Source organism: Crinia signifera, chromosome 4 (assembly GCF_055691185.1).
Source record: "Crinia signifera chromosome 4, ASM5569118v1, whole genome shotgun sequence".
In the NCBI taxonomy this organism is placed as follows: Eukaryota; Metazoa; Chordata; class Amphibia; order Anura; family Myobatrachidae; genus Crinia; species Crinia signifera.
The window spans coordinates 240401638-240417741 of NC_139220.1; the positions used below are offsets into that span (position 1 = coordinate 240401638).

Below are 16104 nucleotides of genomic sequence, written 5' to 3' on the forward strand. Positions count from 1 at the left end.
CCACCACCCCCCCCCCTAATCCTAACACCCCCATAGTTTAAGCCCCCCCCCCCCCCCCCCCCCCCCCGGGCTCCACAAAACCAACAAAAAAACAAGCTTACTATGTTTATTTTAAGAACGTTTAGCTGTAAAAAAAAAAAATCTATCCACCTTGAATAACTGAATATCGTACGGGCGGCAGCCAGCAACACACCTTCTCCTCCAGGCTCCAGCCAGCGCTTGGGAAGGCTGGTGATGACGCTGCTGTAGCCAGGGAGGAGGGAGGGGGTCAGAGTCGCTGGGAGGAGTGTGACATTGTTGTCACTCACACACACTAGTGCTGCTACGCTGGCTGCCTGCGCTGCCCGGAAGCCAGACCGAGCAGCAGCAGCAATTCACAGGCAGCCGTGGTGACTGTCAGCCCGCCGCCCGGCCTCACCGCCCGTGATGCTTGGCGGCGGGGACCGGGCGAGCAGCCTGGGCAGGAGGGGAGGCAGGCGCCGGGCAGGGCCAGGGCCGGATTAACAATGGGCCTGATGGAGCTACAGCTCCAGACCCACACTCCAAATAGGTCCCATTTTGTAGCTGGGGGCCAGGGCTTTCCAACAAGCCCAGCCCCACATCTCTAGCCCCTTGGGAACCAGAGATACCACCAGGCAAAGCTGGAACATGGGACCCGTTAATTCCGACCTCCACCCAGTTCCAACGGCTTCCCCCTCCGGCATCACAGATCTCAGTCTAACCTAAATTGCTGGTCCTTCAATCTGATACCAGGCTGCTCCATTTGGGTTCATTGGTTTTAGAGATATTGCGGATAAACCAATTTTTTCATTTCTGAAATGTAATTTCATGGCTGTTCATGTTGTTTGAGGACAGACTTCTCTGGAACCAAACGGCCCAGTTTCACGTAACCAAAATCATTCTAAATGTGAATTTGGCCTTAACCTGTGTGACATAACGTGAATTTTGACTCAATCTGTGTGCCATAGTGTGAATTTTGGGTCAGTCGGTGTGAATTTTGGCTCATTCCATGTGGCATAATGTGTAAGAGACAAGTAGAGTATAAGGGGGTTACTATTGTGTTGCAGGATTTGTATAAGGGGTATATGGTGTGGTAAACTTAGGTGACCACATAAAAGGTGCTGAAATGTTGTCTACCAAGTTTCAGCTTTCAGTATTTTTTTTATGACTGGAATGTCGCCTCACCCCGCAAATATCTTAGGACATCGGCATCCTGTGGGTGCACCTTTGGAGGGCACCCGGCAATATGTCTCCCTGCCTTTTCCAGGCATATATAATTAGTTGAAAGTATTTACACAAATAGAGACACACCCATGAGCAGACCACCTAACCAGAACACTGGTCACGTCCCCCACATTTTTAAGTGCTGGCCACAACCCCTATTATTGTGTATAATAGGCCCTTGACAGTTTTCAGCTCCAGGCCCATTTACACCTTAATCTGGCACTGGGCAGGGCAGCCGCCGGCGCTACCCGCCCCCCTTCCGCAAATGGTCCCTGCCCGGGGCGGGTAGCGCCGGCGGCTGCCCTGCCCAGTGCCAGATTAAGGTGTAAATGGGCCTGGAGCTGAAAACTGTCAAGGGCCTATTATACACAATAATAGGGGTTGTGGCCAGCACTTAAAAATGTGGGGGACGTGACCAGTGTTCTGGTTAGGTGGTCTGCTCATGGGTGTGTCTCTATTTGTGTAAATACTTTCAACTAATTATATATGCCTGGAAAAGGCAGGGAGACATATTGCCGGGTGCCCTCCAAAGGTGCACCCACAGGATGCCGATGTCCTAAGATATTTGCGGGGTGAGGCGACATTCCAGTCATAAAAAAAATACTGAAAGCTGAAACTTGGTAGACAACATTTCAGCACCTTTTATGTGGTCACCTAAGTTTACCACACCATATACCCCTTATACAAATCCTGCAAGGCAGAATAGATGGGCCAAGTGGTTCTTATCTGCCATCAAATTATATGTTTCTTTGTAATACGATTACTAGAGCTGCCGCCACATCTTGCAGTTTAAGTGAAAGAGCAGAGCTGCTGCACATGCCCACTGGGCAGCTTCTTCTAACAAGTTTGCTGTGTGTGTGGATAGGAGTCCTCCCACTCTTGCTCCAATGTTCCTCAAAGTGGGAGATTGTGGACTGCATTTGGAAACCCCCCTCTAGAAATCCAGCATTTGCCACTGAATGGTGTAGCTGGAGGCTATCTGATTATCCCCAATAACACGGAACTTATCACAGATTAAGCATAGTTCCCTATAAGCAGCCCACAGATCTGCGATAACACTTGTGGTCCTACAAGCTATCCCAGATCCTCTGTGTTATCGCCTGAAAACAGGCCCTCTTTCACCAGAAAAAATTGGTCCCTAATTGTACCATCGGTCATATATAGCATGCTATCAGCCCATATGCTTGTTCTGAAAATTTATAAAATCACCCTGTTCTATATAGAGAAACCACTAGAGCAAGTGATTGTGGGCGGTATTCTCTAATAACTGCGGCTGCACATCGCCGGCATTCGCATTGTTAATAATCGCATATGCACTAACATATGCGATTATTAACGCAAAGGACAGCTCTTGCGTTGTGACCGGCGATGTGCAGCAGGTCCCCCCTCCCTCCAAGGACCCTTACCCGGCTGCCAGGGCTTTGCTTCCTCCTCCCTGCAACCGGAAGCGGTGCAGGGAGGAAGAGGTCACTGGTCCGGGCAGCACAGCAGGACAGTTTTAACCGCATTTTTTGTTTGTTGCATCTCGCCCTGCAGTGGCATAAGTTTGTCACAGTTGCCCGGAGGCAAGATAAATATTGGTGCCCCACACCCACACAGTACCTTTATATAAATAATGTACATGTATGTATGTTATGCATATTACGTTTAAAATAAAGAGAGTGTGAAGTCTGTGTTCTTGCTAGGAGGAGGAGTCAGCCGCAGAAGTGATACAGACGGCTTTCAATGAACTGATTAAAACTTGCAGGAGAAAAGAGTTGCCCCCTTGGGTGCAGGAGCCCGGTGGCAGATGACTCCGGTTTCACTGTTGCTTTCACAACGCAAACCTGCTTTAGACAAGGTATTTAGATGTGGTGTGAAAGGGGTTAAACTTGCTCTGACCCGTTTTAAAAAATGTTTTAAATACCTGGTCTAAGCAGGTTTTGCGGTGTGAAAGCAGCATCATTGGCTTCTGTCATAAAATGAACTGTGTGTGAGGGATATAGATTGTAAGCTGCACTGGGAGAGGGACTGATGGGCAGCTGTATGTACCTGTGCTATATGAATAACTGTTACTAAATCAATAGGTGCAGTTCTTATAACTTATATCACACATACACTCCTTTATTATGGTCACCTGCTCATAAAGGCAAGACACCTGATCAGGACAGCAAGTGGCCATTTAAAATCATTAATGAGAAATAAATGTCATTAAAGTGACTTTTGGCTGTGGAATGATTGTTGGTGCCAGAGAGGGTGGATGAAGCATATAAAAACCTGCTGATTTGCTGTGAGTTTCATGCATATCAGTAGAGACAGGATTATTTGCATTTGCATATTTGGATATGCATTTGCATATTTTGCCCATTCTCCCTGGTTATTGCATATTTTACCTAAAATCTAGTGATGGTGCATATTTTAGGCCCTGACCCTTTTACACCCGTGAGTCACAGCAGGCTGTGTGCAGGCTGGGGCAATATGTGCGCAGTGTGGGGAACCTTGGATGTACGCTATGTCTGACACTGCTCGCGGCTGCCAATCCATGTTGATAAAAGTCAGTCGGGCGGATGCCATTAAGAAGGTCCTGAACCTGTGCCTGCCCCTGGCCTGGGACTTTACACCAAGAGACAGACTTCTCCAGCAGAGGAGTCGGGCGGAAGGGTTGTGACATCACGCGGCACGGAGGAAATGCAGTGTCACAGTGAGTATGCGGCGCAGGGAGGAAGCCTTCCACTGCGCCGCCCTCACACGCTATGCTGACATTTGATCCATCGGCGGTGGAGATGAGGGTCTATGTAGTTGATGCAAGAAGAGCTTTGGACGCTGCAGTCTGCTGTAGCAGCCAGGAAAGAAAAAAATCCTGTGTACAGCACTAGACATCTGCAGATGCTGTGGGCCTATTTTTGAGGTTTATTTGCAACTAATTGTATGCCAATTTTTAAATAAATAAGTTAAAAAGTACTTTTTTTATTATTTAATGTAGCAAATTTTAACACTTTTCATGCATATTTTAAGTCTTTTTCATGCATATTTGCATGCATATTTCAAGCTTTTTATGTTGCATATTATCCTGTCTCTACATATCAGTTTCTACAGAGAATGGCAGGGGCAAACCAAAACATATCCTCTGACAGTTCTATGGATGAAATGAGAAAAGGGAATTGTCATAATTGTTCAATAATACCAGGCAGCACCTCAGCGGCGCATATCCTGTTTCAAAATGAAGACCACAGTACTCAGTCCTGACCAACTATCACACAATTCCAACCAGTGTCGGCTACAGAGGAGGGGCTGCAGTACAGTTCAAAATTCAAATAGGGGAGGCAGACCAACTGCCACAACTGCCATTCCAAACGGACTCACTGGTAGTCGGTGTGGCTTTCTATTTGAATTTTAAACTGTTCTGCAGCTTCCAACTTTCAGCGCCTGACACTGATCATGTGACATGTTCCTGGACTTTTGTGCAGCTGCAAGGGCTGCCGATGTAAGCATATGTACTGTGTCAAACTCCACAGTGTCACAGTGGGGTATTGCACCATCATACCAGAATATATTAGAATGGAAGTAATATGTTTAGTGCCTTTTCAGCTAATTTGCAGAGTCCTGCGATCAGATAGCCACAACCCCACCAGAGAGTAATTCCGCTCTGTGCAAGGCTGCAAAAATATTGCAGATCGGCGATTAGCTGCAAATCCATTCACAACTCACTCACCATCATATGATGTTTCCAGTGTGTGCAGTCTGTGCATAACCCTGGACCTACTCTTCCTGTGCGATAGAAACATGGTGATCGGTGCCGGAGCTGACATCACACACCCTCCCTGAATATGCTTGAGCAGGCCTGCATGTTCCCTGACACGCTCAAGAAATGTCTGGGTGACACCCACAAATGCCGGCTTCCTGTCAATCAACTTGCGAATGGCCTTGCACATGCACGCTAAAACCATATTCCTGAACCGTCATTCGATAATCGCTCTGCCTGCAAATTTGCAACCCGGCAATTTAATCTGAATAATAACCCCATATGCCAGAAAGAATTCAAGCTCTAGTGTCAAAAAGGGGCCACTACAAAGGTGCCGAGCTTTAATAGGGGGTGTGCCAATGCCCTGGGTAGCAAGGCTGAGCGGTCGGCACACTGGTAGCCCCAGTGGCACCTGTATTTACTATGCAGAGTGTCTGGAAAGAGACACTTTAATCTGGAGTTGTTCCTGATAGCCCCCTGCGCTCAGTTTCCTAGTCCCAGCCCCTTACTAATGAGAACACATGTGGAGCTACAGCACTGGTAAGTGTATTTAATGAGGTAACCACAGGTTGTGATATAAATATATAAACATGCACATGTTGTATTTGTGTGTATATGTATCGGCATACTGTACATGCATCTACAATGTTTCCTTATGTCATAAGTGCACATTATACACGCATACATTTCTACATATGCTATTTGTTTCAGATTCATTGTATCCGGCCCAGTGGTAGATCACTCATGTACAAGAATAAAATGTACTGTAATCTCTGAATAGAACTGCCAGGTAACTAATGCCGCCTGAATAAAAGGCACCCAGAAGAGTTCTAAGAGACTATTGCTTTTAAAAGAGGAACTAATTGGACTGGAACAATAACATGGATTTGGTCATGTGGCAAGACTTAATGGCATTTGTTCTCTGTTTATTGTCACAGGTAATGGATGCAAAAGATAATGGTTCTTGCGGTTTCTTTGCATTTTTCTTCTCACCCCACTGCTCCAGCAAACAATGTCCACAGCACACAGGAACTCCTGAGAAGATGAAGCGGCTGAATTCAGCTAACCTGCTTCGTTTGGCTGTGCTGCTCCTCCATTATCTCTGGAAAGGTATCTGCAAATCGCCGTCCTCCTCTCTGTACTAAGACAGGTCCACAATATGACTGCACAAGATAAATCTTTGTTTTGCGGTTATACATTTCATTTTAAAACATTTCATTCCTGACCCTTTATTTATGTCTACATTGCTGCTTTATAAACATTTCATGTAAAAAACCTTTATAATTACCTTTTTATTCCCATTAACAGCAGTTTCTGTGTCAGGCATCGCTTTTTATTATTTACATAATGAAAATTCCAGGGACAAGATACTTACAACAAACTTAAATAACTAAATGTATTTATAAAACAAATGTTCTGTGTGGCCAGAGGCGTAACAAGAACCTCATGGGCCCCATAGCAAAGTACCCTCAAGGGCCCCCCCCCCCCCCCCCCCAGCGATGGGGTGAGTAGGTGACAGCGATTGGGGGAGAGTGAGGGATGGTGACAGTAGATAGATAGCGATGGGGAGAAAAGTGTTTACTACAATTATCACTGCTGCAGCAGCGCGGACGGGACTCCAGCGCTCAGCACCAGAGGTCCCATCCACTAACTGCAGGTCAGTGAATGGGGCTTCTAACGCTGAGCGCTGGAGTCCCGTCCGCGCTGCTGCCCTAACATTTAAAATTACCGGCACTTAGTTTCACTTTCCTCTCCTCCAGCTCCCCCGCCCCGTCCATCTTCTGGCTCCAGTCCTATTGGCGGGGCCGCTGCTGCTTCGCCGCAAAATCCACCTCCTCCTCCAATACTCCTTCCCCCTCCAGTGCCGACTGCCGAGACCATTCTGTGCGCTGCAGCAGGAGGGCGGGCTTGTCCCTCCATGACGGACACCTCCCCGGCACGCTCCTGCGCTCTGCTCTGCACACTCGCTGGTCTGATGTGACAGGGTGCAGGGGATGTAGCGGGCCCCTGGGACAGTCCGGGCCCCATAGCAGCTGCACCCCCTACACCCTCGGTAGTTACGCCACTGCGTGTGGCCTATAAGTAGCTCTAGAAGTTGTTTTTGGTGAATGATCAAGGTTTTGCATATTTTATTAACAGTTTCTTTTATAGTGCATACATATTCCGCAGCGCTTTACAGAGTATAGCTGAACATTCACATTAGTCCCTGCTAGGGTTGCCACCTCTCCCGTTTTTCTGGGAATCTCCCGGATCCGGTGGCAACCCTCAAGGAGGCTTTTTCAGTTTCCCGGATTCCGAAATTCTCCCGGAATTCGGGTGTTTGAAAAAGCCTCCATGCTCTTCTCCGCCACCCGCCGCTCGACACCCACCGCGTAGAGACAGTTGTGAGCCATCTCGCGAGCCTGTCTGCAGGCCCGCCGCCCGCCGCAATCCGCCCTCCGCTCACCTGTGGCTGCCAGGCCAGCCCAGCCAGCCAAGCCAGCCCAAGGTAAATTAACAGCCAGCACATTTAAAATATATATATATGTGTATGTGTATATATATATATATATGTGTATATATATATATATATATGTGTATGTATGTGTGTGTGTGTATATATATATATATATATATAGATATATATATATAGATATATATATATACACTAGATTACCTGACGATACTCCATCCGACCTATATTTCAGACTTCATAAATTGAAGAAACGTGAGATAGAGCTCACTTTACACGGACAATTCTTGTCTGAGTACTATAGAAATAGAAAGATCCCAAGGGGTTTTAGAGTTGTCAACACTCCCACCATTGGACGCAATAACCTTGCGTTTTGCGCCAAATGGTGTGGAGTGTTGAACAAATGTGCCCTAGACCTTATGGTCCTTGTAATAGAAGAAGTCGGTACGGAGCTCAATAAAATTAGGTCAGAGATTGAAACATTTAATGCGAACTATTTGGCAGTTCTTCTTGCGGACAAGAAAAGTAAATGGACGGATAAGTTGAGGGAACAGATTGGCACGTTTGAGAAGGACCTTATAGCCTTTAAAAGAAGGAAATTAGCTACAGTAAACAACGATTACAGTACACATCAAGTGTATAGGTGGATTAAGGGGAACTCAGGGCCCAACAGAAATCAGTGTAGACAATATAGGCAAAGACAGAATTACTCTTCCACCTCCCCTTCCAACTCAGAATCTGAGAGGGGATAGGTGATCAGAGATATTCCAAACCCCCCACTGGTTCTGGTTTTTTTCGCAAAACCAGAGCACAACAGGGAACAGCAGGAGACGACCCAGATACCCCTCTAGAAGAGGTGGGTACCACACGAAGAAGTACATTTAAAAATGTACTAGAATCACTAACTACTAAATACATTCCAAAAGTCAACAAGGGTAAATTTAACAAAAAAAAGCCAACATGGTTGGACAAAAAAGTAAGGACAGCGATCAACAATAAAACAAAAGCGTTTAAGTTCTATAAAAATAACGTAAATGAGGAGACGTTCATCAAGTATAAAGAAACAAACAAAACTTGTAAAGAAGTAATCAAAGTAGCTAAAAGGGAAAACGAAGAGCGTATAGCCACAGAAAGCAAAACTAACCCCAAGAAGTTTTTCAAGTACATAAACAGCAAGCGAATAATTAAAGAGAACATAGGCCCACTAACAGATATCAACGGTAAAAAATTTGCAGAAGATAATGAAAAAGCGGAAGTGTTAAATAAGTTCTTCTCATCAGTATTTACTAGGGGAGAGCAGTTAGTGGAAAGCACAGATACCTCAACTGGGACAAACAAACCGGACCTCAATATGGATCTCTCGACCGAGGATATAATTTTGAGGCTCAGCAAAATAAAAACTAACAAATCACCAGGGCCAGATGGTATACATCCTAGGGTACTAATGGAGTTAAGGGAGGAACTAGCGACCGCTCTATATTGCATTTTTGAAAATTCACTATCAACAGGTATGGTACCAAAAGACTGGAGAATAGCAGAGGTAGTGCCAATATTTAAAAAAGGTAAAAGGGATGACCCTGCAAATTACAGGCCTGTGAGTTTAACATCAATAGTGGGTAAAATATTTGAGGGCATTTTAAGGGATGGTATCCTGGAATACTTAGACCTTCATAGTTTACTTAGTATTAACCAACATGGGTTTGTGAAAAATCGTTCCTGCCAGACAAATTTACTGGGCTTCTATGAGGATGTCAGCAAAAACCTTGATAATGGAAGCGCAGTAGATGTGGTCTTCCTTGATTTTGCAAAAGCTTTTGATACAGTACCACACAAGAGGTTGATAAATAAAATGGTGGACCTGGGACTAGGTGCAAATATCTGTAGATGGGTAGGGAACTGGCTGTGTAATAGAGAACAAAGAGTGGTTGTGAACAGTGCAGTATCAACTATGATACCAGTACTAAGTGGAGTGCCACAGGGTTCGGTACTGGGGCCCATCTTGTTTAACATTTATATTAACGATATAGGGATGGGGATTCTCAGCGATGTATCCATCTTTGCTGATGACACTAAACTGAGTAGAATTATTGAATCAACAGAGGATGTGAACATACTTCAAAATGATCTTAACAAACTAGATGAGTGGGCTAAAAAGTGGAAGATGAGGTTTAATGTGGATAAATGCAAGGTTATGCATCTCGGGAGACGTAACCAGTGTGTAAGTTACAACCTAAGTGGGGAGGCATTAGGTACTTCAGCACTTGAAAAGGATCTAGGAGTCCATATAGATAATAAGCTGGGGTGCAGTGTTCAATGTCACATTGCAACAAAAAAGGCCAACAGAATTCTAGCATGTATTAAAAGGGGCATGGATACTAGGGACTCAAAAGTAATTATGCCACTGTACAAGGCATTGGTTAGACCGCATCTTGAATATGGAGTACAGTTCTGGGCCCCACACTATAAAAAGGACATCATGGAATTGGAAAAAACCCAAAGAAGAGCAACAAAGCTTATCAGGGGAATGGAGAATTTAAGCTATGAGGAGAGATTAAGCAAGCTAGGACTATTTACACTTGAGAAGAGACGTTTAAGGGGGGACATGCTCAACATGTACAAATATATCAGGGGCCAATATAAGGAACTCTCAAGCACTCTTTTTACTGCAAGAAAGGAAACTAGGACACGAGGGCACGAATTTAGATTAGAGGAAAGAAAATTTCGTTCCCTCAAAAGAAAAAATTTCTTTACGGTCAGAGCAGTCAAACTTTGGAACTCTCTTCCTGGAGAGGTGGTGTTGGCGGATACGATGAATGCGTTCAAGATAGGGTTGGACAAGCATTTATTGGATAAAAGTATCCAGGGGTACTAAAAAGAACCATATTCTGTCTTTTACAAGGGATAAGCTATTAAAACGTAGGTTGAACTAGATGGACGCAAGTCTTTATTCAGCCTTATCTACTATGTAACTATGTAACTATGTAAGGAGGGGCAAAAATCGGAAGCCTTAGACTCAGTCATCAATCTGTCTAGTTATCAACTTAATCCCAGTGAAACTAAAATTTTATCTTTAGGTTTCTCTTTCGTGCCAACCTGTGAACATCAACCATTCCGTACAGCTATTGACCAGTATAAGTTTGGGCGTAAGCTCAGAATCAGAGAGTTTTTTAACAATAAGAGTAAATCCTCTGACATGTCGCCAGATATACCGTTGTTTAAACAGCCCAGTACGTTTGACCCACAGAGTGCTAACCCTAGCATTAAGACTTTTTTGAGACTGACTGATTGTACTAAAAATACTATGCTTTCACGTCATAAATATCACAATTTACAAGTGTCTGAACGAGAAGCTCTCAAATCCTTGATGGCCAACGACTCCCTGGTCTTTCGACAGGCCGACAAGGGAGGAGCGTTGGTCATCCAGGATTGGACAGACTATGATAAAGAGATTATGCGTCAATTAAGTGATACATTGGTCTACCAGGTTCTTCCTGGTGACCCTGGGGGTGATATTAAACGGGAGGTAGATCAAATCTTGCAATTGGCTCTGACCTCTGGTTGGATTAATGAAAATGTCTGTGGGTTTCTTACAGTAGATTTTCCCATCTGCCCGGTGATTTACACCATGCCGAAGATTCATAAGGGCTTGACGGATCCCCCTGGCCGACCTATAATCTCGGCCAGGGGATCCGTCTTGCAACCTTTGGCGCAGTATGTGGACCATCATTTGCAGCCTTACAGTATGTGTTACGCACAGCAAGTTACTTACGAGACACAGGTGACCTTCTTACCAGTTTAAAGGAACTTCCCCCTATCCCCCCACATGCCATTTTTGTAACGATGGATGTTTCCTCGTTATATACCGTAATTCCACATCTTGAAGGACTGGATGTTATTAAACACACCCTGAGTGACCCATTACGCACTGGTCCTCCCACAGAGTTTCTCGTTGAATTGACGTCCCTGGTATTGACCAGGAATTATTTCTTGTACAAAGACAAATTTGTGCTACAAATTACGGGCACGGCTATGGGGTCGAATTTGGCCCCAGCCTACGCCAACTTATATATGGCTAGGTATGAGATGGAGCACATTTTTCCTGAGTATGGTAAAAATATTTTTTACTACCGTCGCTATATCGACAACGTTTTTTTGATATGGCTGGGCGCTGAGCAGGAGTTGCAGGACATGCTTTTTTCTTTGAATAGCCTGGAGACGCCCATTCGCTTCACGTTTTCTTTTAGTTGTTTTGAAATTAATTTTTTGGATGTTACATTGTATAGAGAAGATGATGGACTGGGATCAAGACTATACCGAAAAGATACAGATAGAAATTCGTTATTACATGCATCCAGCCACCATCCTCCTCATCTTAAAGAAAATCTTCCTATATCTCAGTTCCTAAGGGTTCTTAGGAATAATTCTTCATCAGAAACGGCTAATGAACAAATAACCCAAATGTACACAAGGTTTTTGGAACGTGGCTACTCGAAAGTGACCTTATCAAGGTGCCTCACCAAAGCAAAAAGTAGGATCATGGGTCCCAGTACTCCAGCTACACCGGATGTACGACCACGATTAATTTATGCCAATACATTCGATATGGGAGCACACAAGAGGAAACAGAAGATCGCGAAGCACTGGCCTATTATTGCGACTGATCAAGCGTTTTCTAAAGTCAGCCCTATACCTCCAATGTGTGCTTATCGTCGTGGCAGAAACCTCAAGGACCTTTTGATGAGACCGCTATTACAGCCAACTAGACAAACAGACACCTGGCTTCCATCTAAAAAACATGGCTGCTATAAATGCAGTGATTGTACAACTTGTCGATCTCTAAACACTGGATCCACATTTGCGCACCCACATAGTGGGAAGAAGATACCCATTAAATATCGTTTACACTGCCGCATGGATCATGTGATTTACATTCTCATATGCCCATGTGGGCTGTATTATGTGGGGTTAACGAAAAGGAACTTTCGTGAACGAATGGCGAATCACCGTCTGTCCATTCGATCAGCCATAGAGTCCAAGACCACTGATAAACCTGTGGCAAAACATTTTTTGTTGAAAAGCCATAGTGTGGCAAGTCTGAGATGCATGATCATTGATTTTGTTCCAAAACCGACTAGAGGAGGTGACCGCTATCTGATGCTAAAGAAAAAGGAGTCAAAGTGGATCCTTGACCTGGACACTTTGTCCCCTCGAGGACTAAATGAATACAATCCGTTTTCAATCTTCTTGAAGTAAAGTCCATTGAGTTCCCATTACCTTTTCCCCTTTTTTTCATTTTTATGATTAATTTATGCATTGCTTGAGTTTGGATTTTTTTCTTTTTTGAAGCAGCAGTGGGTGTCTCCAGGTTGTTCTTTTTCTTAATTTTTTTCTGTGTAATTTTTTTCTGTGTTATTTTTGTGCTCTATTTGTGTTTATTGTATATATGTACATATGGTTATGTGCTATCGGTACCTATAAGAATATTGAATATGATGTACTCAGGTCTTTAAATAGATATGACAGGATATTATTTCAGACTATGATCTGACTTTCTTACCCGTATTGACTGTCTGGGTGGGTCACCGATAGTTGTAAATTAACAACTTTATAAGGATATTCTTTTCATTATGATCTTATATCAATTGTGGTAGAACTTAAAAATACTTAAAAATGTTTAAAATGTTTAAAAATCTTAAAAATCTTTAAAAACCATTTAAAAATCACTAAAAACTAAGTGAGGTGAATTGATTGATATAATTACCAATCGATATTACATCGGTTTGGTGTGATTTAATATTATTATTTTTCTTCTTCTTATTATTATTTTTTTCATGTATGTATTTAATCTGTGTTATGCATATATTGTTTAGGCCATTGTGAGTGCTGCCCACTGGGCTGGTTTGAATTACCTATCCATATCTGCAATCAGTCTCCCTTTTTCTAGTTTTTGTTTTTCCCTTTTTGCTAGTTTTCTTCAGAGTGATAGGTGCTGTTACACAATGTCCGCAATACTTTAATGATTCAGACCAGAGCACATGATATGGTGCGATTAACCAACTGTCAGTTAGGCAGCTGGAACGCACATTGACGCTTGCTGGAACGCAAATTGCTTCCTGGTTAAACAGACAGACTGTTTACTCGCATCCTCTGACTGTTTTAATGCGACACAGTGGACTTCCGGGTAGACGGAGCGCTGTGGAACGCATCCATAGCATTTCCTAGTCCATTTGGAACGCAGGGTACTTCCGTGCTGACGCACTTCCGGTCCGGCGGTTACCTGCGTGGTAAGTGTGTTTGCACACGATTTATAATATGTATGACACTGTTGGAATAGCGGTTTTTAGTGTGGCACCTATATCTCTTGGTTGGTGACCTCTGTGGATCACTAATAGTATAGTTTAGAGACTGATAGATTGTATATATGGAAAAGCATGGGTGATGATGTCACTTCCTGCTTAAGGGTATTTAAACTGGCCCGGTGGGGCAGTACAGGTGTATCCTCCCCAGGGATGGATGCCAGGTTGCATGTCTGACAGTTGCTGCCCATAAGCTGTATGGAATCCTGATGATGGTCTGTTACAAGACCGAAACGTCACGTCACGTCGATGGTACGTCAGCTTTTTTCATTGTGATGGAATAAAGTACTTAAATTACTTTTTAAAAAATGGTGAGTGCCCTTTTTCACTTCCGATATACCTTGATGTTCAGTCATCTGTAGGAGCACCTCCCCCTTGCCTGTGATGCAATATATGAGTGCGGACTCTTCCGAAAATTATATATACACTAGGTGATTCATCGCGCCCTACGGGCGCTCTTTACATCGTTGTAAGAGGCTGCGCCCCCTTAATTTGTGAACGTTTGTATATGAGAAATATGGTTAGAATTGTATGAAAGATGCCCTGTATTGCAACTTGGGTGTCTGCGAATCGCGGGAGGGGGGGTCGCGGGGGGGGTGCCGAGAATTGCGGGAGGGGGGGTCGCAGGGGGTGCCGCGAATTGCGGGAGGGGGGGTCACGGGGGGTGGTTGCTGCGAATTTCGGGAGTGGAGGGGGTTGCAGAGAATTGCGGACGGGGGGTGGGTTGCTGCAAATTGCGGGAGGGGGGATTGCGGGGGCGGGGGTTGCGGTGAATCGTGGCAGGGGGGTCGCGGGGGGTGTGCCGCGAATCGCGGGAGGGGGGTCATGGGGTGGGGTGCCGAGAATCGCGAGAGGGGGGTCACGGGGGGGGTGCAGCGAATCGCGGGAGGGGGTCGCGGGGGGGGCCGTGAATCGCGCAAGGGGGGGTCGCGGGGGGGGGTCTTTTTTGCCGCAAATCGCGGGAGGGGGGGTCGTGGGGGGGGGGGTGTTTTGCCGCGAATCGCGGGAGGGGGGTTGCGGGGGGTTTTTTGCCACGAATCGCGGGAGGGGGGTCGCGGGGGGGGGTGTTTGCCGAGAATCGCGGGAGGGGGAGTCGCGGGGGAGGGGGTGTGTTTTTGCCGTGAATCGTGGGAGGGGGTGTTTTTTTGCCGCGAATCGCGGGAGGGGGAGTCGCGGGGGGGTGTTTTTGCCGCGAATCGCGGGAGGGGGGGTCACGAGGGAGGAGGTGTTTTTTCCGCGAATCGCAGGAGGAGGGTCGTGGGGGGGGGTTTGCCGTGAATCGCGGGAGGGGGGGTCGCGGGGGGTGTGTGTTTTTGCCGCAAATCGCGGGAGGGGGGCACGGCGGGGGTGCTCACCTGGTGGCTGTGGAGTAGCAGTGCTGGGCAGCATGGGAAGGCAGAGGGTGTCTGGCACTGTCTGTGGGCTCACTGGGCTGGTTCTCTGTCATGTGAGTCAGAGGCTCCACCCAGCATTATACACACACTCACACACTTTGAGTGACAGATGTAGCCAAATATATGAGATATATATATATACATACACACACACATATGTGTGTATATATGTGTGTATATATATATATATATATATATTTTGATTCACCTACACCTTGACAAAGGTGCATATCCGCCCCGAAAGGTTGGATTTGGTTTTTCAATACACTTTAAAGTGCCGCTGTTTGTTTACTTTCTGCGACTATATAAAGGGCGGGGGTTGCGGTGAATCGTGGCAGGGGGGTCGCGGGGGGGGTGTGCCGCGAATCGCAGGAGGGGGGTCACGGGGTGGGGTGCCGAGAATCGCGAGAGGGGGGTCGCGGGGGGGGGGGGGGGTGCCGTGAATCGCGGGAGTGGGGGTCGTGGGGGGGTTGGGGTGTGACGCGAATCGCCACAAGAAAAAATCAACACAGAAAGGTCAACACATGTAAATGTTGACATAAGTGTGGCACTTCATTGGTGTCCATGTCGACATATGAAAATGAATATGAAAAAAATTAAAAAATTAAAAATAAATCTTAAAAAACTCATGTCAACCTTTTCCATTGTCGACCATAGCCATGTCAGTGTTCTGCATGTGCCATTTAATCCTGGGGCTGCTGCGAATCACGCGGGGGGGGGTTGCCGCGAATCGCGGGAGAGGGGGTTGCGGGGGGGTGACGCGAATGGCCACAAGAAAAAATCAACACATAAAGGTCAACACATGTAAATGTTGACATAAGTGTGGCACTTCATTGGTGTCCATGTCGAAACATGACAATGAATACGAAAACATGAAAAAAATGAAAAATAAATCTTCAAAAACTCATGTCAACCTTTTTCATTGTCGACCATAGCCATGTCAGTGTTTTGCATGTG

General features: G+C 45.4%; 1 protein-coding gene across 1 annotated transcript in view; it reads left to right on the forward strand.

Moving 5' to 3' along the window:
* The window catches only part of LOC146072557 (protein shisa-like-1a), a 73673-nt gene that overhangs the window by 8927 nt on the left and 48642 nt on the right, over nt 1–16104 (forward strand). The window contains exon 2 of the mRNA XM_083179775.1: nt 5884–6055. Within this exon, the coding sequence (XP_083035901.1) occupies nt 5887–6055 (169 nt within the window). The 5' untranslated portion in view covers nt 5884–5886. The remainder of the gene's footprint in view (nt 1–5883; nt 6056–16104) is intronic.